General features: G+C 48.6%; 3 protein-coding genes across 4 annotated transcripts; 2 read left to right on the plus strand and 1 right to left on the minus strand.

Annotated features, from left to right (window-relative positions):
- Positions 1-4,907: 4,907 nt before the first annotated feature.
- LOC117850146 (E3 ubiquitin-protein ligase PUB23) lies at positions 4,908-6,594 on the plus strand. The gene has a single exon (XM_034731952.2). It carries the CDS (start codon positions 5,117-5,119, stop codon positions 6,365-6,367), a length of 1,251 nt encoding a protein of 416 aa, XP_034587843.1. The 5' UTR covers positions 4,908-5,116; the 3' UTR covers positions 6,368-6,594.
- Positions 6,595-7,350: 756 nt separating this feature from the next.
- Positions 7,351-11,245, plus strand: LOC117850145 (pentatricopeptide repeat-containing protein At4g13650). Of its 2 annotated transcripts, XM_034731951.2 has the most exons (3): positions 7,351-9,971; positions 10,065-10,165; positions 10,727-11,245. In XM_034731951.2, exon 1 carries the CDS (start codon positions 7,596-7,598, stop codon positions 9,612-9,614), a length of 2,019 nt encoding a protein of 672 aa, XP_034587842.1. In that variant the 5' UTR covers positions 7,351-7,595; the 3' UTR covers positions 9,615-9,971; positions 10,065-10,165; positions 10,727-11,245. The 2 variants fall into 2 exon arrangements, with proteins under 2 accessions (XP_034587842.1, XP_034587841.1); XM_034731950.2 differs by having other exon boundaries at positions 7,351-10,165.
- Positions 11,246-12,159: 914 nt separating this feature from the next.
- On the minus strand, positions 12,160-13,761 carry LOC117850147 (E3 ubiquitin-protein ligase PUB23). Its single transcript, XM_034731953.2, has one exon. It carries the CDS (start codon positions 13,561-13,563, stop codon positions 12,322-12,324), a length of 1,242 nt encoding a protein of 413 aa, XP_034587844.1. The 5' UTR covers positions 13,564-13,761; the 3' UTR covers positions 12,160-12,321.
- Between the last annotated feature and the right edge of the window lie 9,946 nt (positions 13,762-23,707).

Below are 23,707 nucleotides of genomic sequence, written 5' to 3' on the forward strand. Positions count from 1 at the left end.
CTTGTAACATTTGGTGTTCTTTTACAGCCATTTTGACTTCTCATTGACCAAATAATTAATTGCATGAGCGAGCATTTGGTTGGAACACGCGAAAAATTTAAACATAATAGGGCAACGAACGAATTGAATAGGAAGGTGCTAGCATATCGAAGCGCAACCAAGCAATAATCAATCGACGTTTTGACATGGCATGGTATCGTTCTACGGCGTTGGTCAGAGATTATTTCAGAAGGAGCGATGCAATGAATAATCAAACGAAACAAAACAAATTTGGTCATCGGATACCCATCACTTACCTCCACATCGTTCAAGCATCTTTGAGTCTACCGATATACTACAACACTAGTGTTTCGCTCGTCACCCCACATTGTAGCTTACCATCGTCAGCCTTTGTCTTTGCCTGTGTGTTCAAGCCGTTTGACAGATGAGACAGCAAGCCTCTTGCATAGTCTAATCTATCAAGTCAAAACTAACAGACAAATCAACCTAAGCCATCGCGTTTACTAATTAATATATCCATGCGATCCAGTTAGAACACAGCGGGTGACCACGAAACAAGACCTACAACCGTTTACCAAAGCAAGATTTGGTATTTCTCCTGTCCTATTCACTACTTTTCGGAACACGTCATGTCCTATTCACTTGTCCACACTACTACTACTATTCTAGCACTGCGCCTTCTCGATCTCTTCCGTCTTCACCTCAAACCGGCTCGGTTGCATGCGCAGACGGGTAAACAGCAGCGGTGAAACCGTAAAACACCCCATACCCGCAACGGAGCAGGAGAATGGACTTCTACTCGAACTTATACCATATAATCCTACTATGACTCCTCTTTATAACTTATCAGTAATCTCGCCCCCTAAAGTATATAAAGGAGGGCAGAAGTCCTTAGATCGGTAGGTCAAGATCTCATAGAACCACAACAGAGGACCAAATCCTCAACACCAAACAACACCCAAGTACGGAGTACAATATACAACACTCAGGACATAGGGTATTACGCAATCCAGCTACCCGAACCTGTATAAATCAGTGTCTTGTGATCTCACTTTTACCTTCTAGTTCCAGGTTCGACGATCCCCCACTAACCAATCTATTACCTCGAGATACCCTCGGTAGGTTGCCGGGTATAAAACACCAACATCTGACGTGTCAGGTAGGGGTGATCGTCGAGATCATCGGACGAGCTTGAAGGACCTCATCAAGATCAATCTACTCTACAAGACAAGAACGTTGTTCCCCCATCCAATCGACGACTCAGTGTGCAACTACATCGGAGTTCAAGACGAAATCGCCAATGTTCTCGCTGAATTGGAATTCGAAATGGAGTGCAGAGTGGAGCAATTCACCTGCAAGATTGAGATGGAATAGAATTGGACGGCATCAAGACGGAATCCTACAGGGAATCGATTTCCTTAGTCGAGTCCAAAGCGGAGACCAACTTTGTTGATCGGTGACAGAAAAACACGCCAAGCATCAAAATAAAGAAACAGTTGCCACTATTCCCTCTGGCACTAGAAATCAATGGTGTATTCAGCTATGCGCATGCCAAAAAAGCTACCAGAAGGACTTCAGTTTGCGTGGCAACACCGACAAATCTTTGACGATGTGATTGACTACTTTTGCAAGAGAAAGACGTCTACGCCGGCTCGCTAATGACTACTTCGACTGCTCGTCTCGACTAAAAACTAGTCGAGAATAGGTCTCACACCGTCGACAACTAGTCGGAATGGCTTCACCAACAACCGTCGCGGTTTCATCGACAATCGTCCATAAATCATGCTAATTCACTTTTTTAATAATTATTTTTTTCTGGTTTGTTTTCAGCATGGTTGGTGAATGCACCGACTACGTGTACGCCTGGCGGGACAAAGGGTCGCGATCTCGCGAGGGTGAGCTAACTCCAAAAACCCGTCCTCAGTTCGGATTGCAGGCTGCAACTCGCCTGCATGAAGCAGGAATCGCTAGTAATCGCCGGTCAGCCATACGGCGGTGAATCCGTTCCCGGGCCTTGTACACACCGCCCGTCACACTATAGGAGCTGGCCAGGTTTGAAGTCATTACCCTTAACCGTAAGGAGGGGGATGCCTAAGGCTAGGACGGGAATTATCCTTCAGAGCTACACTTCGCCAACTACTCTTGGAGCATGTTGACCAATAGCTATGGGCTTGGTACACCAAATTACGGAGGCTATTGTCATGAGTTTTTGTGCACTGAGTTCCAGAAGCTCCACCAACAGGCTTGGTACATCGAATTTCGAAGGCTACAGCCACGGGTTTGGTGCACAGAGTGCTGGAGGCCTGAAGCAGCTACACCCTAAGGAGTGACAAATCTTATACATGGCAACACGCGCTTTTCTCACCAAAAGTCAGAAAAGACTACTTTACATACAATCGCGCATGTTTTTATCATAATGTCGACTACTTTTTTTTTACTTTTACTGTCTTCTTTTAGTGGTCACTAATTTACTCGAGCAGAACACGTCTTAATTTGTGGTAGTCTCAGATCTTCTGTCATGCCTAAATGCTAGGACGCAAGACAAAGATCTCTGTAGCAGCAGTGCCAGTACGCGTACATGAGACAGATCTCACATGCAGTGGCAATGGCTAAACATAGACTGAGAGCCTAAACATAATAGGCTAACTACTTGGGAATAATATAGCCAAAATAAGAGCATGACGCACAACATTTACATTACACTAAATAAATTTCAGTAGTTCCAATATTCTACAAATATGCTATATAATGTATGCATATCTTTTTTAAGTTAAGTTTTGGCGACAACTCTCCAGGACGCTCAGCGTACCTTCAATGGCTCCGTTAGCTCCCAGGCTCGGGGGCCAAGCACCAATTACTACTCGGAATATCTCTAATGGCTCAGCTAGGTTCCAAGTTCGGGGGCTAAGCGCCAAATAACTATTCAACGTGGCTCCTACGGCTTACATGGCGCATAAGCTCGGGGGCTGGACGCCAAATGACTACTTGAAAGACAACTTGCGTGAAGACTAAAGACCCTCGGATTGATTATTTAATCGTTTCAAGGCTCGGGGGTTGATAAGCTACACCCAACAGTTGATTTTTTCAATATGAAAGAAGAAGATTCAAAGATTTTATTGACCCTCAGTCTGATTCTTTGATTCAACCTAAGGTTCGGGGGCTACTCCATAGGAGTGCAACTTTCGCCGCCCTCCATATCATATTCCAAAGATGAAGATTACAAAATCAAGACTATCAAGGCTTGAGCACACCATAGCCTCATAGCAGCTTTGAGGAACTTTGAAGATTCAGCCAGACAAAGTACTCGAAGAGCACCAAAACTACTCCGCGAGGATCTGAAAAGTACTCGAAGGCTGCTACACTCGACTATGAAGCGCTCGGGGGCTTGTCGGGAATACATCCCCAGTACCTGCAAGGAAGGAAGAAGACGGACTCCAACTAGTATTCCCCTATAATCCTATTAGGACTCATACCATATAATCCTACTAGAACTCCTACTTGTAACTGTAACCGACTAGTAATCCCGCCCCCTGGAGTATATAAAGGAGGGTAGGGGTCCTTAGATCGGTAGGCCAATACCTCATAGAACCACAATAAAGGACCAAATCCTCAACACCAAACAACACTCAAGCGCAGGACGCAATATACAACACCCCACACAGGACGTAGGGTATTACACAATCTAGTGGCCCGAACTTGTATAAATCCGTATCATGTGTCCTCGCTTTTTACCTTCGAGTTCCAGATTCGACGACCCCCCACCAACTAATCTACTACCTCAGTATACCACTCGGTAGGTTGCCGGGTATAAAACACCGACACCCACACCTCAACTTCTCAAATACAGTAGCATTGTTAAAAAAATCTAGTATTATTTTTAAGACATGCATGTCAGAAAATCATACATACAGTCACATGAAAATGATTGAGGTATATGATGTGAACAGAGTTGTTGAAGAGATTTCATTATCTTTTGGTTCAGTTCACCTAGAGCAAGAAAACAGTGCACATCACAAGGCAGACCACGTACTGCTTGCTTGGTTAGTTTTTACCCCACACATGCATGCTTAGATCCTACTGCTAATTCAAATTAATTCCAAGGGAAAAAACTAAAAAAGAAAGAGGTTTAACCTAATAAACACATGCGAACTGGTCAAAGATGCCTACCTTGTTAGTCAATAGAGCTTACCCATGCAAATAACCCATTCCTGCCTAGTAATTCACCACCCAAAAGAAACTGATTTCCGTCCTCAACGTACCATCAAGAGAGCCGGCCAAAGCCAGAAGCATTGAGAAATGCAAAATCAAGAGGAGCCGGCCAAAACGAAAAGCATCGAGAAATGCAAGTCCAAGGACTTAAACTAGAACAACGCACCGGCCTCCTAGGCGTTGGAGACCTCGCATGGCTGGCCATTTCCACCTCACAACAACTGTGTTTTCTCTCATTTCGTCAACTCTTTTGAGCTGCATCACTGTCGTTCTTGCTTGACCTCTATCTCTCTCGTAAATTAGACAAAGTTTGGTAAAAAAAAACATCTAAAAACAAAGTTTGGCACAACATGGAAGCTAGTACTACTCTATTGCTCTATATTGAAACTGCGATATCTATTACTATATTAGACATCACTAAGCTCCTAAGAAAAAAGTATAATAAAATATCCTAGACCTAGAAAAGGTCCAAACTATTTAATTATTTAATTTTTCGGAGTAGAATCTTCCGCTAAAAAAAATGTCCTACCCCACTTGACCAGGAAACCAATTTCGATAATAAATAATTATAATGGAGAGCCGTCTCTTTCGTAGAAGGCTAGCTAGCTAGCACCAACCAGTAAGCTATCGTGCATGGACTGTCTGATCGCAGATCGCATCGGTGTCTTCCAATTAATATTCGGTCAGCTCACCCTCATCATCGCCGTGTGGACTTGCACACGTCTTTGAATCCATCCTCTCTCTCTCGTCTCCTGCTCAGCCCATATATGTATAAAGAGAACGCCATTTTTCCCGATCGAGCTCTTCTTTGTCCACTCGCCTGCAACAGCTCGACACTACCCATCCGACATCTGTTCTCATCTTCTCCATCTGTTCGGGCTTCAGCACCACCTCTAGCTAGTTAACCATGGAGGAGGAGACGCAGCCGAAGGTGGAGGTGCCTTGCTACTTCTTGTGCCCCATCTCCCTGCAGATGATGCGCGACCCCGTGACTCTCCCCAGCGGCATCACCTACGATCGCGACGGCATCGAGCGGTGGCTGCTCACCGCCGGCACCTGCCCGCTCACCAAGCAGCCCGTGCCGGCCGACTGCGAGCCCACGCCCAACCACACGCTGCGCCGCCTCATCCAGTCGTGGAGCGCGCTCCACGCCGCCGCGGGCGTCGAGCGCGTCCCGACGCCCAAGCCCCCCATCGACCGCGCCCGTGTCGCCGAGCTGGTCTCGCGGATCGCCGCCACCAGCAGGCCAACGGCGCCGCAAGAGCTCCTCGCCGCGCTGCGCGAGCTCAGGGACGTGGTGGCCGAGAGCGAGAGGAACCGGAAGCTCGTCGCCGCCGTCCCCGCCGCGGTGGACGTTTTGGCGACCGTGTTCGTCGCGTCGGCGGCGACAAAGGCGGAAAGCGTTGCCGTCTGTGACGAGGCGCTCGAGATCATCTCCTCGCTCCAGCTCTCGGAACAGTGCCTGGCCCGTGTCATCTTCGAGACGAACGAGGCGCTCGTCGATGCGCTCGTCTCCGTTCTGCAGCGATCCAACACGGCGTCCAGGGCGCACGCGGCGCTGATTCTCCAGAACGTTACGGCCGCCATGTCGCCGAGCAGGCTCGTGTCCCTGCCGGAGCAGGTGTTCGGGGAGGTGGTGCAGCTGATCCGCGACGAGGTATCCAAGGCTGCGACCAAGGCGGCGCTGCACGTGCTCGTGGGCACGACGTCGTGGGGCCGCAACCGCGTCAAGGCGGTGGACGCCGGCGCGGTGCCGGTGCTCGTGGACATACTCCTGGACGCGCCGCAGCGGCGCGCGTGCGAGCTGGCGCTGGGCGCGCTGGACAGGCTGTGCGGGTGCGCGGAGGGTCGCGCCGCGCTGTTGGCGCACGGCGCCGGCGTGGCGACCGTCGGCTGGAAGGCCTTTAGGGTGTCGGACGTGGCCACCGACAAGGCGGTGCGGGTGCTGCGGTCGGTGGCGAGGCACGCGGCCACGCCGGCGGTGGTGCAGGAGATGGCGCACACCGGCGTCGTGGGAACGCTCTGCGCGGTGGCGCTGTCGGAGTACTGCGCCGAGAGGACGAGGGAGCGGGCACGGGAGACGCTCCGGCGGCATGCCAGGGCCTGGAGGACCTCGCCTTGCCTGCATCACCACCTCCAGGCCATGTACCCTTGCTAACACCCCACGCCATTGGACGACTCTGAGCAAGGAAATGCTAAGCCTGAGTGCATCCGTCGCAGAGGAGTTGAGCTTTTCTTTTCTTTTTTTCAACCTGTCGATCTGTTGGTGTAGTTCTAGCTGCTAATTGAGGTGTACAAAGACGGGCATAATTAAAGTGGGATCGATAGAGGAGAAGAATCGGCTCGATCGAGTTTTTCTTAATGATATCCTCTATTTGCTGCAAATTATAGATCATTTTGGTTTTTCTAAATATATACTCCATCCGTCCCAAACTACATATCTAAGTGCATATCAAAAGCTATGTATTTAAAAAATCCAAAACGAATAATAATTTGGGACGGAGGGAGTAGTTTTATTATGTAGTTAAATATAATATATCTAGGTGCATAGCAAAAGTTATGTATCTAGAAAAATCAGAATGATTTAGCGGTGAAAACTAGTGAGGAGATGACTTACTGGATATATAAGTCATTAATGGATGATCTTCCACTGCAACTATAAAAATCGTCCGAGCCAGGTAACCCCGACAAACACCCTTGCATCAGCTCCTACTTTATTAGGTTTTCACTACCATTTTAAGTTGCTAACTTCCATATTTACCCTCCATCTCGTCACCATAGTTGGAACCCTACTGCCACCGAGCTTCCTTCCTCCTCCTCTTGATCTCGCTAAGCTCCGCCAGAACCCTACGCTCAGTTTTGCGTGAAAAGGCTTGAAAGCTCAAGCCCCAAAGCAGCTAGCTAACTAACCAACAAGCTAGACAATACAGTACAAGGATACCAAACAAGCTCGAAGCTTTACTACCACATACCTGCTTGGAGGGACAGCCAACATCAGAGAGAGCTCCCTCCCTCTCCGTTTTGCAGGTGGTGGGTGAACGAGATGGCTCCTGTTTGGCCCTTTTCTCATCTGGGGCTCTTTTTTTTTTGAGAAAACTCACCATGGGCTCCTGTATAGGCCTTATCTCAGCCCAACGCGTTGATAGAAGGCCCATCTGCACGTATTCCCCCTTCGTTTTCCTCCCCTCCTGAACAGAACAGCAGCTCACGCCACAATCGCCTGTTCATCTCCTAGCGCTGGCTCCAATGGGCAATGGCGGCATGGCGCCCGGGGCTGGGACTTGGGAGCTGTCAGAGGGTACAGGTTTTTAGGTGGGCCGCCGCGAGCAGCTGACGAGACAAAACAGGCAGCGCTCAGCCGCGTGGGCGGCTGATGCCAGGCACAAATGCACGACCACCTCGCCGCCCTCCTCCGCAGCGGCGGCGGCGGTGGCCGCCGCGCGCAATCCGTTCATGGCGCGGCCATCAAGCTCGGATGCATTGCCTCCACCTTCCTCTGCAACAACATCCTCCTTGCCTACCTCCGCCACCCCGTCCCCGTGGACGCCCGCAAGCTGTTCGACGAAATGCCGCGCCGCAACGTCGTGTCCTGGTCCGTCCTCATCTCCGGCTCCGCCCGCCTCGGAGCCCTCGCGGAGGCGTTTGCTCTGTTCTCCGACATGCTCCGCGGTGCGGGGCGGGGAAACTGGGAGCGCCCGGACTCGTTCGTGCTCGGGGGCCTGGCCGCCGGGTGCGCCCACGCAAGAGACATTTCCGCGGGCGCGCAGGTGCACGCCTGTGCGGTCAAGTTTGGCGTCGACGAGGACGAGAGCGTTGCGGCGGCATTGGTGGACATGTACGCCAAGTGCGGCTGGGTGGACTTGTCATGGCGGGCATTCACGTTGGCGCCGCAGCGAAGTGTAGTGAGCTGGACGAGCATGATTGCCTGTCTGGTCAACCAAGGTTCGTATGGTTACCATGATACTGCGCTTGTGCTGTTCAAGAAAATGCTGGTACTGAAGGTTTGGCCTACCAATGCGACGTTTTCTTGCATCCTCAAGGTGTTTGATGTGCCTGAGTTGCTACCTGTTGGAATGCAAGTTCATGGCTGCTTGCTGAAGATGGGGACCGAAGTAGACACTGCTTTAGGGAGCGCCCTGATGACAATGTATGGCAGATGTGGCGGAGTTGATGAGATAGCTAGGTTGGCTTCTCGTATAAGGCATGATTCATTTTCAAGGACTTCCCTGCTTGGAGCGTATGCACGGAATGGATACAATGTGGAGGCCGTTGGGGTTTTCAGGGAGATGATAGTGGAAAATATGACAATCGACCAGTCTGCTATGACTAGTTTGCTGCAGGTCTGTTCATCCATTGGACACCTGAGAATGGCTAGGGAGGTACATTGTTATGCTTTAAAAACTTTCTTCATGTTGGATACTGTACTGCTGAATGCTACCATCACTGTTTATAGCAGATGTGGTGATATCACTGCTGCTGAAACGGTATTTAATCTAATGGGAAAAAAGGACATCATATCATGGACAGCATTGTTAACCTGCTATGCTCAAAACGGTCTTGCTCAAGAGGTACTCGTGTTCTTTAGGGAGATGCTTCGGAGAGGGTTAGGATCTCCAGTATTTTGCATCACTGGTGTGCTACGAGCCTGTTCTACCACCTCAAATCTTGCTGCTGGGTTGCAAATCCATTCAAGGGCTCTGAAGCTAGGTATCGATGATGATACTTCTGTGGAGAATGCACTTGTCACCCTGTATGCCAGTTGTGGAAGTGTTCAGATTGCATGGAAGATATTTAACTCAATGAGCAATAGAGGCATCATCTCGTGGAATTCACTACTCACAAGTTTTTCACAGCATGGCAATGAGGTTGCAGCCATTCAGCTATTTGATATGATGCAAGAAGCGGGGGTCTGCCCTGACGATTTCACTTTTGCTGGCCTGCTGTCATCTTGCAGCCGGATGGGCCATGTATCACAGGGTTGTGTGTACTTCAAACAAATGAAGGAAAAATACAACATGGAGCCCAAGATGGTGCATTATACCTGCATGGTTGATCTATTTGCTCGTGCTGGAAGATTCTCTGATGCAATGGACTTCATTGATGCCATGCCTTGTGAACCAGACCAAATAGTGTGGGAAGCTTTGTTAGCTTCATGTAAGGTTCATGGTAATGTGGAGTTAGGAAGAATAGCAGCTAGGAAGATTCTAGAAATTAGACCAGAGGATCCTTCACCGTACATTATATTGTCAAGCATTCATGCTTCGGTTGACATGTGGGATGAGAAAGCCTGGAACCGCAGTGTGTTTGATACCCAGCGAGCAAGAAAGAATGTTGGTCGTAGTTGGATTGGTGCACAAGAATTATCAGAGAATATTTTTGATGCGTTACAAGTTGGAGTAACATAAGATGTGGAAGATTGTTGATAGTGCTTTTCTTCTGAAACACTACAGGGAGTTTACTTGCCATAGTCGCAGTGAAGCATAGTGGACTCAATCATAAGAAATCAACTAACTGAACAAAGATATCCATGAGTGCAAGCAAAGCATGGTGCCAATGTTTTGCATCCTAGACTCCTAGAGAACTGACTATGTCGTATCATCACTGAGAAAAAAAACGATATAGTCCTGGTGCAAAAGGCTTTTTTATCCTTTCTCTGGTGTACAGGACACAGTTGTTTTTCTCGAACACAGCAGGAGAGCTGCGTATCAATATATTAAGGATACAGGACACAGTTGTAAACTTTCAGCGTATCATGATTGAAGGTGTGGCATTTTACGATGCTGCCAATGTTGTAAACTGCACCTAGGGTGCTCCAAGCGTGGAAAATATAGTGATACTTTTTTCTTTATTGTCAGCCAACATTTTCGATGATGTTGAAAACACAGAGATGCATATTCTTGCGTGAAAGCAGACAAATGCTATATGGACGGCGAGGCTTCAAAACCTTCGATGGGAGGTTAGTACGAGCACAGTCCATCTCTTCATTGATATATTTTCTGGTTTCTAATTAATTACTATTTTCTGGTTACTATTATGTAGTAACATGCTAAATACTCCTGGCTCATGAACTATTTTCTGGTTTCTAATTAATTACTATTTTCTGGTTACTATTATGTAGTAACATGCCAAATACTCCAGGCTCATGAGCACCGGTACCTGCTTGTCAGAAGTCATTACATGCTTAGTAATTTTGTACTGATACAATCAATTATACTCGAGTATGTTGTAGCCTATTGAGTATTAACTCAACTAACTTTTATTTTATGGTAGCACAACCACTTTTATGCGTCATCTTCAGTTTATGTTCAAAACACATACTTCTGAGTATTATGGCTTGTAGGGTATATTTAAGTTTGCATAGGTGAACTTGAAAAATGTTTAGCGTTTTGTTAAATTTTTACCTGGCTGCAGAGCTGATCAGCCATGAAGAAATCAACCATGAAAACCTGCATATGTAACCTGAAATATGAAAACATACCTTGTTCTTTTAGAAGTGCTTATATGTGATAAATTTCAGGATACAGCATCAGGACAAAGAAAGAGAAATGAGCAGAAACCTTGTCGAATTTCTTTAGGATCTTCACAAAGGCAATCATGTTCAAGCTCCTGCAACAAGCGTGCTATCCTTGTCAATATCCACATGACAAATAGTTGAACTATAAGCCATATTGCGAAGTGAGCTATGGGTACTGGTAAAGCATCCCTGATCTCCTCTGCCTGGTGCACCTTCCTCTCAACTTCTCATTGCCATTGCTACCATGCGTGCCAGTCCTGTTTGATTGGCTCTAACAGCAGTTCGCGTATGGCACATGGCTTGACAAGTCTCCCTGATTCACCAAGACCTTGAGGGATGGAGAGCTGGTCCTCAAGTCCTAAATCAGTGCTTTGGTCAGTTTTTCTTCGCCATCGTCTTCTTGCTCCACAATCCGCCTTAGAGATTGGTCTCCTGTAATTTTTGACCTGATATGTCGGGCAGGGTTAACGTATTGTTCACAAAGTGTATTGCCCGAACTAAATAAAATCAGAGTTGGCACAATGTCCTCACTAAACACTGGCATGCTTACGAGTTATTCAAAGACCTCATCCGGATGGGCGAGCACAGGAAATTAAAGCACCAAGGTCTCGGTGTTGCTGGATCATCACACCTCATCCGGATGCTTCCATCCCTTGATGGTAATGAAACGGTCAATGTCCTTGACATGGCGTGGCTGCGTTGGTCAGAGATTTCTGCTTACGGGACCGACTGACAGCTCCATCCAGCTGCGCTCATTCGTCAATCAAAGTATAATGGTACGGTCCCCGCAGCGAGTTGAAGCAGATTCAACAGAGCAGTCTCGTTTTCTGATGCCAGGCCGTCACGGTTCCAAAATTAAGAGTGGCTGGATGCATTCTTCATCCCATGGCTTGCAGGCAAGGACGACGTCGCCAGCAAACAAGCATGGTGGCCGGGTCCGGCAGCAGATCACAAATGAGATGAGGAGGAAGATCATGAAAACGACCAGCATGCATGGAGACGAGCAGTGCTTGACTGTCGACTGCACCAACTTGCCTTCCTACTCTGTATGTATCAGCCATTCAGCCTCCTCCTTCCGTTTCAAATTATAAGTCGTTTTAACTTTTCTAGGTTCATAAATGTTATTATGCATCTAGACATACAGCTGCATAGCAAAAACTATGCACCTAGAAAAGGTAAAATAACATATGATTTGGAACGGATGGATTACTGTACTTGTTTTTCATATGATTGCATGGTGCACTCAATATTTTGGTATCGTTGCACCAATCATATAATATCTCGTCAACAGCTTGAATGTCCTGCCACAAGAGCATTGCTTGCCTACCCAGCAACTATACCATGGGATGGGATACTCATCTGCACGTTAGTATTTGAATTTTTTTTTCTTCTGTACGTATGCCATGGCAACTGAACAAGCTGATGACAAGCCCGAATAAAACAGTAGCGAAGCCAATATAAATATATAATAGCCAGAAAAAAAAACTCGATTGAACGAATTCTTCGACTTGATCTATCTCACTTTTAATTATCTGTCTTTGTACACCTCTATTCACAGCTACAAGGGCGGTTTACTCTGCAATGGCGGCGTGGCGGTGTTAGCAAGGGTACATGGCCCGGAGGTGGTGGTGCAGGCACGGCGAGGTCCTCCACGACATGGCATGCCGCCGGAGAATCTCCTGCGCTCGCTCCCTCGTCCTCTCCCCGTAGTGCTCCGACAGCGCCACCGCGCAAAGCGTGCCCACGACGCCGGTCTGCGCCATCTCCTGCACCACCGCCGCCTTGGCCGCGTGCCTCGCCACCGACCGCAGCACCCGCACCGCCTTATCGGTGGCCACGTCCGACACCCTAACGGCCTTCCCGCCCACGGCCGCCACGCCGGCGCCGTGCGCCACCAGCTCGGCGCGCCCCTCCGCGCACCCGCACAGCCGGTCCAGCGCGCCCAGCGCCAGCTCGCACGCGCGCCGCTCCGGCGCGTCCAGGAGCATGTCCACGAGCACCACCACCGCGCCGGCGTCCACCGCCTTGACGCGGTTGCGGCCCCACAACGTCGCGCCCACGAGCACGTGCAGCGCCGCCTTGGTCGCGGCCTTGGATACTTTGTCGCGGATCAGCTGCACCACTTCCCGGAACACCTGCTCCGACAGGGACACGAGCCTGCTCGGCGACATGGCGGCCGTCACGTTCTGCAGAAGCAGCGCCGCGCGCGCCCTGGACGCCGTGTTGGATCGTTGCAGAACGGAGACGAGCGCGTCGACGAGCGCCTCGTTCGCCTCGAAGATGACACGGGCCAGGCACTGCTCCGAGAGCTGGAGCGAGGAGATGATCTCGAGCGCATCGTCGCAGACGGCAACACTTTGTGACTTTGTCGCCGCCGACGCGACGAACACAGCGGCCAAAACGTCAACCGCGCCGGGAACAGCAGCGACGAGCTTCCTGCTCCGCTCGCTCTCGGCCGCCACGTCCCTGAGCTCGCGCAGCGCGGTGAGGATCTCTTGCGTCGCCGTTGACCTGCTGGTGGCGGTGGCGCCGATCCGCGAGACCAGGGCGGAAACACGGGCGCGGTCGGTGGGGGGCTTGGGCGTGGGGACGCGCTCGACGCCGTCGGCGGCGTGGAGCGCGCTCCAGGACTGGATGAGGCGGCGCAGCGTGTGGTTGGGCGTGGGCTCGCAGTCGGCCGGCACGGGCTGCTTGGTGAGCGGGCAGGTGCCGGCGGTGAGGAGCCACCGCTCGATGCCGTCGCGGTCGTAGGTGATGCCGCTGGGGAGCGTCACGGGGTCGCGCATCATCTGCAGCGAGATGGGGCACAAGAAGTAGCAAGGCACCTCCACCTCCTCCATTATATTGGTACCAAAGGCCTTGCCTTCAGCCTAAATAGATGATGAAGAAGAGAACAATGGAGCAGACTGTAGTAGAGTTGTTGCGGGCGAGTGGACAGAGAAGAGCTTGAGCAAAGTGGTGTGTGCTCTGCTCTTTATATGAGCAGGAGATGCGAGAACACTGGAGAAGGGGAGGATGGATTCAAAGACGTGTGCGGTCGCTGAGCATGATCTGCGATCAGGCGGTCCATGCACGATAGCTTACTGGTTGGTGCTACCTAGCCTTCTACTCATTTGTAATTATTAATTCTCGAGATTGATTTCCTGGTCGACTGTGGTATGTAAGGCAATTTTTTAGTGGAAGATTCTTCTCCAAAAGTTGAATAATACTGTATTATACTTTTGTTAGGAGCTAAGTGATGTCTTATTAGTAATACATCTTGCACTTTCAAAATAGCTTTCATTTTGAGATGTTTTTGTGCCCAAACGTTGTCTAATTCCCGAGAGAGATCGAGGTCAAGCATGGACGACAGATATTATGTGTCGGGTACAAATTAACCAAGCAGGTACGTGGGCTGACTTGTGGTGTGCACTGTTTTCTTGCTCTAGGTGAACTGAACCAAAAGATAATGAAATCTCTTCAACAACTCTGTTCACATCATATACCTCAATCATTTTCATGTGACTGTATGTACGATTATCTGACATGCACGTCTTGTATACCATTTTTGTACATCCCTATATGTTTGAGACGTTGAATAAGTTGAGGTGAGCGAAATGTTTTGCGGTTTCACTACGGCTAGCTGCTGTTTGCAATGCAACCAAGCGGGTTTGAGGTGCAGAGAGAAGGTGTAGTGCTAGAATACTAGTGTGGACAAGTGAATAGGACATGACGTGTTCCGATGAGAAAAGTAATGAATAGGACACGGGAAATATGCCAAAACTTTGGCAAACGGTTGTAGGTCTCGTTTTGTGGTCAGTCAGTCACCCTGCTGTGTTCTAACTCGTAATATGATTAATTTGTGTGTTGGTTTTGACTTGATAGATGAGACGCAACAAGAGGCTTTGCTGTCTCATCTGTCAAACGGCCTGAACGCATATGCAAAGACAAAGGCAGACAAGCTAGAAATATAATGTGGTTGTGACGAGCGAGGGGACAAACAAAACACTTATGTAGTATATCGATCGGTAGACTCAAAGATGCTTACTCCTCTTCTTCCTCTTGTCAGTGGGACCGGTGGACCCCAAGTGTTATTGTTGATGAATCAGCACTGCAGCTCTTGTCAGTGGCACTCACATGTCAAAACATCGACTCACACGTTTGCATCAAAAAGAGATGTAATAAGGATCAGGTAGATAGTCATCAGCGCAGCTCTATCTTAGGATCAAATTTTTGGTTCGTTTGGTTGTGCTTCAATTGTGGTACATAGGCTCGCAAACAATGTAGAGGCACTGCAATTATATATTATTCATTCACAGCTAACTAACGTAATATTCGAGCATGCGGTGGAGCGCAGCCTCCGAGACGTCGACGTTGGACAGGTAGAGGGAGTGGAGGCGGGGCAGAGTCGTCGTCTCGTCGCCGGCCATGTGTTGGAGCTCCAGGCGCCGGAGAGAGTGCGCTAGCCGGTAGAAGGGCACCAGCACGGAAACCCAGTGGGAAGGGAACCTGAGGGCAAGGGTGTCGTCGACTCGAGTCCGCGCTAGGGCTTGGACCCAGACGGGGTAGGATACCAACCCATGAGGTAATTATTTTATTATGATCATCGTTTGAACATGCAAACTACTGTCTAGGCCCAAACAATACGGCCCGTGTTGGGCTTCTTCTCTGGGCTGCTGTATGCACCCATCATTCTGCATGGGCCATTTCGTGCGGTGTTGTTGAGTCAACAAACTACTACTTTTTGCAGACAAGCCGCCCATGTTTTTTTTTGTGTTTGGGTCCCCTTCTCTTCTGCAGGACTTTGCACACCCATACTGGCAGCCACACAACACGCGAGCAACGGAATCGGTATGTTTTCTCTATCGTACACCAACGCAGAGTAGAAGGAAGATTATATTTGTTTTGTTCGTGGACCACCAAAATGCAAGCAACAGATGTTCATTCATAGAACAAATAAACTGGAATAATCCTTGAGCAGCGAGCCGCCCCCTACTCCGGCTTGGGACATGCACATCCATCGGTAAACTAATAAACTGGCAACCACACATATACATACAAGTATGTTGATCGATTCAAAGTAGAGAAGTAACCGCACATTATTTTTTTTACAATATAATGCAAGTGGTGGATCCAGCTAAGCTGTGGTATCATATCGATCGTTTGCTGCGTCGATTCTACGAGACTAGAACATGCGAATCTCAGCTGTAAGAATTTGTTCCTGTGGATAAGCTAGCCTAGAGCCGGTGATGAAGACGTGCGTACTGTACATGCTACCGACTAGATCGACGACTTTGTTCATCCGCCTAATGCTCGGTATACCGCTCATGTTTGCAATACATTTCTCGGTCCGCTTTTCCTATGGCTTCGAACACGAATTTTACTCGCACTACCTCGATCTTTAAATATATATGTGATAATTAACTTAGAAATGCTTATCCGAATGAATGTCATGTCGTATATTTAAATGCTTGTCCGAATGTTGTAGTTTGATGGCCAGAAAAACCAGTGACCAAAGAAACCCTGCTTATTTAGCGTGAGCATGGCATGTTTGCATGACGCAAAGTTGAACGCAACGATGTCTGGTTCTCTATTTGTAACTGCACAACTTTTTTTTACTTCCTGTCTCACATGTCATAATAATGGCACATAGATACATATTTTTGCGCATATTTTTATCAAACAAATCTCACTAAATAAAGCATATACTCCTAGCTAGTACGGTGAATAAATTGTCAGCCTCACTACCTCAAACATAATTCGGTAATGAGAGAGGTGTGGCAATCTGTGGACATGGACAAAACATGCCTGGAGCAACATATATGGCTCACGCTTGCTCGTCTACTAGGAATGCAATGGACTATGCAGCATGATGTGCAAGTAGGATATCAAGTTCGATGGATACACACGCACACAAGCTAAATAGGTATGTAGGTAGCGCAATTATCTACTGTGGACGGACTTATTAGTGTGTTTATATATCTTTAATTATCAGAGTGACGGAAAGGAATTGAAACAGTGTAGGACATGACATGCCAACCCTGCACCGCATTACTCCTGCCTGCCGGTACGTAAGGTAGCGACGATACATGGAGAGGCATCCATTCCACACGTCTATCGGCAAGCACTCGATTGATTGTGTTTTAGTGTTTCTGTGTCCGTTATATTGGTCGCTGCTACAAGCTGGCTGCCAGATCAGACAGGAGTTATTCTAACGTAACATAACTTAGCTAAAAGAAATTGGCATGAAAGTTTGAGATGTTGCTACTGTAATGATAATGAGACTATTCAACATCTCTTGTTTAAATGCCACATTGCTAGGTTGATTTCGGCATCTATAAACCTAATAATATCAATCGTATGTTTGGGTCTTGGCTTCGAGGGGTACGAAAGTGTATTTAGCCCTCTAAGTGAGTTTTGGTGTTGCTAACGATTTTATCAAGAAATTGACAAGTTCAAATCTATAGAAGTGCAAATGTGTAAGAAAGGACCCCTGAGTACTTGTGGAAAGGTGTTCAAGCATAAAGGAAAATTGATTTATTACTTTTTACTTTTAAATTTGAGTATGGGAACACCGTACTATAAAAGGGACACGGCTAGTTGGCTTGAAGATGTCAAAGTGCTTACTTGAGATGCTAACTACCCATGAGAGACACCTTAATCGCACACTTGCACATTTTATTTCTCACAGTGTCGGAACACCTGTCGGATGTTTTCAGAAACTTCCGACAGGGGGTGCTTAGTGGATTTTATTTAATTGTGTCGAAAGTTCCGACCCTGTGTCGGAAGTTCCAACAAATACATTAACAGCACAACAACGGCTAGTTTTTAGGGCTCGAGTATTTATACCCCCTTAGCCCCCTCTTCGTTTACTGCTGACCTAACCCGAAACAAACACCTCCAAGAGCATTCAATACTTCTCCCCATCCTCTCCTTGAGCTAAATCTTTGAGAGTTTTGAGCTAGGGCTTGGGTAAAAGAAGGATTTGAGGTGTGTGACTATAGCTTTGAGTGTGAGGTCAACCAAGTTCATCTCAAGAGCACTTGAAGCATCTTCAGTCTTCAATTCGCTTTTGTTACTCTTGAAGCTTGCGTTTGAGCGCCCTCTTTGTATGGTGAGCTCAGGAAAGTTTGTATCACCCCATCCTTCGTGGATTCATAGTAAGTAACTCAATCCTCCTTTGTGGTTGATTAGGAGAGGCAAAGGGTTAATGAGAACCCAGCTCTTTGTGAGCTTCTCAACAGAGACGTAGCTTCCTTAGTGGTAGTGAACTTCGGTAAACAAATTCTTGGTCTCGTGTACTTATTGTTTTCTTCATTTCTAGTTGACCTAAAGCTTGTTTTGTACCGATCTATTAGCTCGTGAAGTTCCTTCTATAAAGTTCACCTACAATAGTCTCTAGACATAAGTTCTGACACAGTGTCTGACACAGTGTCGGAAGTTCCGACGTATTTAATTCCGCTACGAAGAATTTTCAGGTGTTCAGGCATCACACGATCCTTTCAGGATAACGTGGAAAAAAAGAGTCTAATCTTGATGGGTGTAAGTGCGGTGTGCTAGGTCATTTGGCTTAGCAGAAATGATATAGTTTTTAATAAAGCATGCATACAATCTTATTTGCAGATCTTTTTCAGGTCACATCTTATATTGGATCCGAATATCTGACTGTGGACCTTCCTTCGTAAAGAGGCGGATCAGTACACCGTAACAAGCGCATGTCTTGATTCTACGATACTAGTAGGACGATACGTCATCAGCTAGAGTTTCTCCGTACTACTGGCAGCAGCATCAACCGTAGTATTAGTGTGTGCTGTTCTTGTAAGTAAATTTCTTATATGCCATCGAAACCTATAACAGTTCCTTACATGCCATTCAAATTTAGAGGTTCCCTTCATTGCCATTAATTTTAATTTTCCTTCCCTTCTGTGCCATTACCATTAGTTTTCAGTCTCCGGAGGATGAAATGACAATAGTATCCCTAGATATGAAAGCATTTTCTTTCGAAGGGAGGAAAGCATTTTTCTGTTGTCTCATTCATGCCGATGCCGTGCCATTTCAGAGACTGGGGGTCTCCGTCTCCCACGCGATTGCACACGCGGCCGCTATTCAAGTGGTGATGAACATCGATGGTCGTTGCTGATGGCCGGAGGCCAGCGGCTGGCTTCCTGTAGACGGACAGCGCCTCGACGCTGCTGCCATGGGGGTCCCCCGGCGTGTGCGGCCACCCTGAAGCCCCACCGGCTGAGCTGCGCGAGGGGGTGGCGTGGGCGCTCAGATCGAGCGGAGTCAGGGGCGCCGACCGAGCGGAGTCAGGGCGCCTCCGAGGGGGCGCGTCAGCTCGAGGGACCGAGGGCGGCGGCGGAGGCCCGTCGCCGTGGGGGCGCTCGGGTTTGGAAAGGATACCCGCTACCCGTCCGCATAAGCCGCAAGTAATGCAGCTGCCCGCGAGACGCCGCCTGCTTTTTGCGGGCTCATGCGGCATCCTGCTGGAGCCGCACGCGTGTGCATGCGAACCAGGCCTCTGCCTGTGGTTCTGAAGGCGCTGAGAGCCTCCGGTTGCCCTATCTCCACTTGAATTAGGTGCTTCATCTTCATGATTGTTACTCTAATTTGTGGTTTTGATCGATGGCATCGAGTTACAAAACTAAATTCTGTTCTCAAGTACGCTTTCTGTTTTTGATTGTATCTACTTTTACCAGAAGATTAGATCAACTACTTGCATTACAAAACTAAATGCAGATTACGAAAGTACGTAGACCTAATGATGGCAAACATGGAATAAATTGCATTGTTACTGCCTTCTTGTGAAACATTAATTCTTGCAGGAATCGATCAATCTTCAGTCCATAGTTTCACTGGAATGGTCAACACCGGCATCAAGAAACTAAACATGTGATTGCTTCCTCCTCTCCTCTGCTGATTGCCTCCTGATGTGCATGTGTTGTGCCTGCAGCGGAGGTAGAGTTGGCAGTCGAAGATGAGGTCGCAACCATGCATGATCCCAAATCTCAGCGATGCAGAAGACGGCAACGATGGTGATTATGTCCTGTTCATGTCAGGCGCGAGCACCGGCAGCATGGGCTGGGATGCGGGACTGTGCGGGCATGCGGCGTGGCATGGCCCAGTGGGTTGGCCGCGTAACCCACGCCGCTTTGCATCCCCGTATGATTTGGGGGAACGATTCCAGTTCTGGCCGGCGATTGTTTTTCAGTCTCTGATCGATCTGCAGCATCTAACAACAGCAACGCTAGCTGCACCTGCACAGGTATCCTTGCTAACAACAACATCACTTGTGTCATGTGTGCCCCTGATGCTGGTGGGTAACATGCCCCGGGCCCCTCGAAACTCAGGACCGGCCCTGAGCATGCCAAGGAACAACACCAATATTCTTTTCTCCTCCCTCGCCTCAGCTAGTATCCTGCGATTGTGTAAAAGGGACCTCCCTGCATCGAAATGCGCATGGTGCTCTTTTCTTTTGACCGTCTGTCTGTCTGTCGATGCATGCCATCCCACAGCTGTGCTTTCTCCCTTTGACCTTTTCTTTTATTGAAGCCAAGCGATGTCTGTCTTCCTATTCTCATCAGCAGATCAGGTCCTAGTAGGACTGATGTGTGCTAGGCTTTTATTTTTCACCGACGCCGCATGCACATGTAATTTGATCTTTCTGTCGGTCGGAGGAACAGAACAGTGACTCCTTATTTTCATGTCAAAGCAGAACCACCAAAAACTGTAGTAATAACCGAGCCTACCTATGATAGATATAGTACTATACGAGACAAATCGATCAGAGTGGGCTTTCTTTTTGTCTGCTACCATACTAGCGGCTGTTTTCTGGGACTCAAGAACAGAATCATACTTTGCTTACTATGTCTAGTAGAAGAGATTTGGAACTGAGGGAGTACACGTACTAGTACGAAATACAAAAACATGCGCGCATAAAGTACTAGGACGAGTAAACCAATAGCAGAGGCATCCATCCTGTGAATAAAGGAAGGGGACACGCTCACACGCATCATGCATGCAGGCTCATAATTTCTTTCCGGAGGCCTGCGGCTACAGTACCACTGCTAGGAGGGCTCCCAACTCCCAACAGAAAATGGAAGTAAACGAGTTGCAAGTTGTACATTTCTTCTCCGTTTGTCTGTCTTCTTTGCAAATGTCTGGGAAGAATTTAAATTTGTCCTTGTGTCCATGCCTGGTTGCCTGCTGCCTGCTGTAGATTGCATGGAGCATTGGTAGCACACATCTCTGGCACTGTACTGGCCGAATTGAATCACAGGTCGATCGTGGCAACAAGTTATTTCTTTTGTGAATGAAAGACATATAGCAAGAGAGATCAACAAGCAATGTATTAACCAAGAATTATGGCTAATCCAAGAAGATGCATGCAGGGGCAAAATAGTAGGTGGTGGGGACTGCAATAGAGCTGGATCATCAGTCAGGAAGGGCATGAGGTAATGGCAGCGAGCAATTTCAGGCGCGAGAGGTGGACACAAGGACGGAGGGAGAAAGGGCAAGCTTCAAGCTTGCCATGGATCACGCGCAATGCATGGGCCGCTAGGACAATTACCGAACGAATAGCAGCACAAGCCGGCCGGGTCTGCCAAAACTATGATAGACGAAAGAGCAGGAAACTGGGAAACTGCATCAAAGTGAAGCAATAACAGCGATACTAGTGATGCTCCTCAGGAAGAGAGCAGCAGGACGTCCACCAGATCATATCTTATCTACTCTATCCGATCCAAAATGCACCTTTTACTAACAAAGACTAATATATTTATATTAAAAGATATATATCTTTTTATGATAAACCTAGCTACATCTACATTATGTTATCGGTTTTAGCTATTCTGGATCACAGGGAAACTAAAAAATATTTGACTTGCAACAAACTTGCATGAACTCATATTTGAGACCGGAGAGGTAATATTCCACGCTCTTTGATCAGGACAGGAGTACTATCCAAGCCCATGTCTGTGACACGTAATTGAGTGATTGGGCATGTTTTTCAGCCAAAGAATGTCTGTATTTGACATGTTCCAGAAAATGACAATTTTTCATCCGGACAGAAAGAAATGTACTGTACGCGGTGATTTGGAAGGAAAGCCCCCTGGAGCCATGAAAAATCAGAGGAATTTCCTCGCAAGAAAAAAAAAGAAAAAAACAGCCTCCGTCCCGCAAAGTGTAAAGTTTTATTCTAAGTCAAACCATCTTATGTTTGATAAAGTTTATATAAAAATATACCAATGTTTTTGATGTCTAACAAGTTTCGTTAGATTCATTATGAAATATATTTTCATAGCATACATATTTAGTGTTATAAATATTGAGGGGGTGTTTGGTTCCAACCTTCTAAAATTTTAGCTCCTAAAAAGTGACTAAAGAGCCCAACACTATGACTAAAAGTGACTAAAAACTTTTAGGAGGCTTCAATTCCTTTAGGAGCTCCACCTCCTCCTAAAACCTCCTAAAGCCCATCCTGAACCCCCACTGCCCCTCATTTATTGCCCCCCTCTCTGTCCCCCACCCTCCCTCCTACCCAGCCCCTCGCTGCCATTCTGCCCGCCGTTGGCGTCCCTTCCCGCCCGACCCCCACCGGCGGCGTCCCTCTCGCCGCCTGCCGCCTCCTGCCGCCGCCGCATGGCAACCCTACCCCACCACCAGACCCCCACGGCAACCCCCACGGGGCCCCATCACGCCGCACGCCGCTCCCCGTTGCCGCACCCCGTCGCGGCCCCGCCATCACCATCACTCCTTGCCGGCATCATCTCCGCGGCGGCTTCTCCCGCGCCGCGACCACCCCCGTACCCCAGCCCAACTACCTCCCCACCTCCGCCACCGGCAAATCCCTACAGGGTTCGTCCTCCCCGCCGACTTCCCCACCTCCACCTGCTACTGTTGCCGCTGCCGCCACCGCCTCCCACGCCGGTCGCCGCTCACTCCCCCATCCCCAACGCCGGATCCGCCACCCCCGAAGCTCCCTTACCGGATCCGCCCCCTCCCTCTCGTTCCCAAGCCGCCGGCACGACCGCGCCCTATCGAGCGGGCCCTCGAAGCGCATCTGCTCTGCCTCCACCTCGTACACTGCGTGCACCGTCGCGGCGGCCTTAGTGAGCCTGCACTGGCGATCTTGGTCCGGTCGCATCCTCCAATCTACCGACGCCCCCCCCCCCCCGCTTCCCTATTCCCCAGTCGTCCTCCTGTCACGGCGTCAATTTTGGCCGCTGGAGCTCCCTCGCGCCACCGCACGGGCCGGCGGCGCCCCCGCTCCCCCGACGCCCCTGAAGCTCCACACGCCGGATCCGTCACCCCCGAAGCTCCCCACCGGATCCGCCCCCTTCCTCTCATCCAACGTCGGCCCCCTCCCTCTTGTCCAACAGTGGCGTGGCGCAAGGGCACGGTGGCGAGCCGAAATAAGTGGTTGGTGGTGCCGACGGCGGGTAGCCCCACGAGGTGGAGCTGGGGAAGCACTGGACCATGAAGATGACGGTGGTGTAGTAAGCATGGTGGGCGGAGCTGAAGATGGGAGGGGTAACTGGTGGGAGGGCAGCATGGTCATTTTGCTACAACATTTATTACTTTTAGACAGTTTTAGTCACTGGAACCAAACAGCCTTTAGGAGGTGGATTAAAATGGGACTAAAACTTTTTAGTCACTAAAATTTTAGGAGGTGGGAACCAAACAGGACCTGACATTGTAAACTTGATCAAATTTAAGGGTGTGTATGTGCGAGGAAGCGGGAGGAGGGGAGATGTGGGCAAAGAAGGAGCAAGGGTATGGGGAGGGTAGTATGGTTATTTTACAATAATATTTATTGCTTTTAGTTAGTTTTAGGAGGTGGAACTAAACATGCTTTAGACTATGGACTAAAAACTAACTAAATATTTTAGGAACTAAAATTTTAGAATTTTAGAAGGTGGGAAGGCCTTAGGCCTTAGGATTATCTTTGCGGGCCATGAAAAATGAGAGGGACCGTGCACACGTGTCGAGGTGGATTTCGCCCGC

This window comes from Setaria viridis, chromosome 3 (assembly GCF_005286985.2).
Source record: "Setaria viridis chromosome 3, Setaria_viridis_v4.0, whole genome shotgun sequence".
NCBI lineage: Eukaryota > Viridiplantae > Streptophyta > Magnoliopsida > Poales > Poaceae > Setaria > Setaria viridis.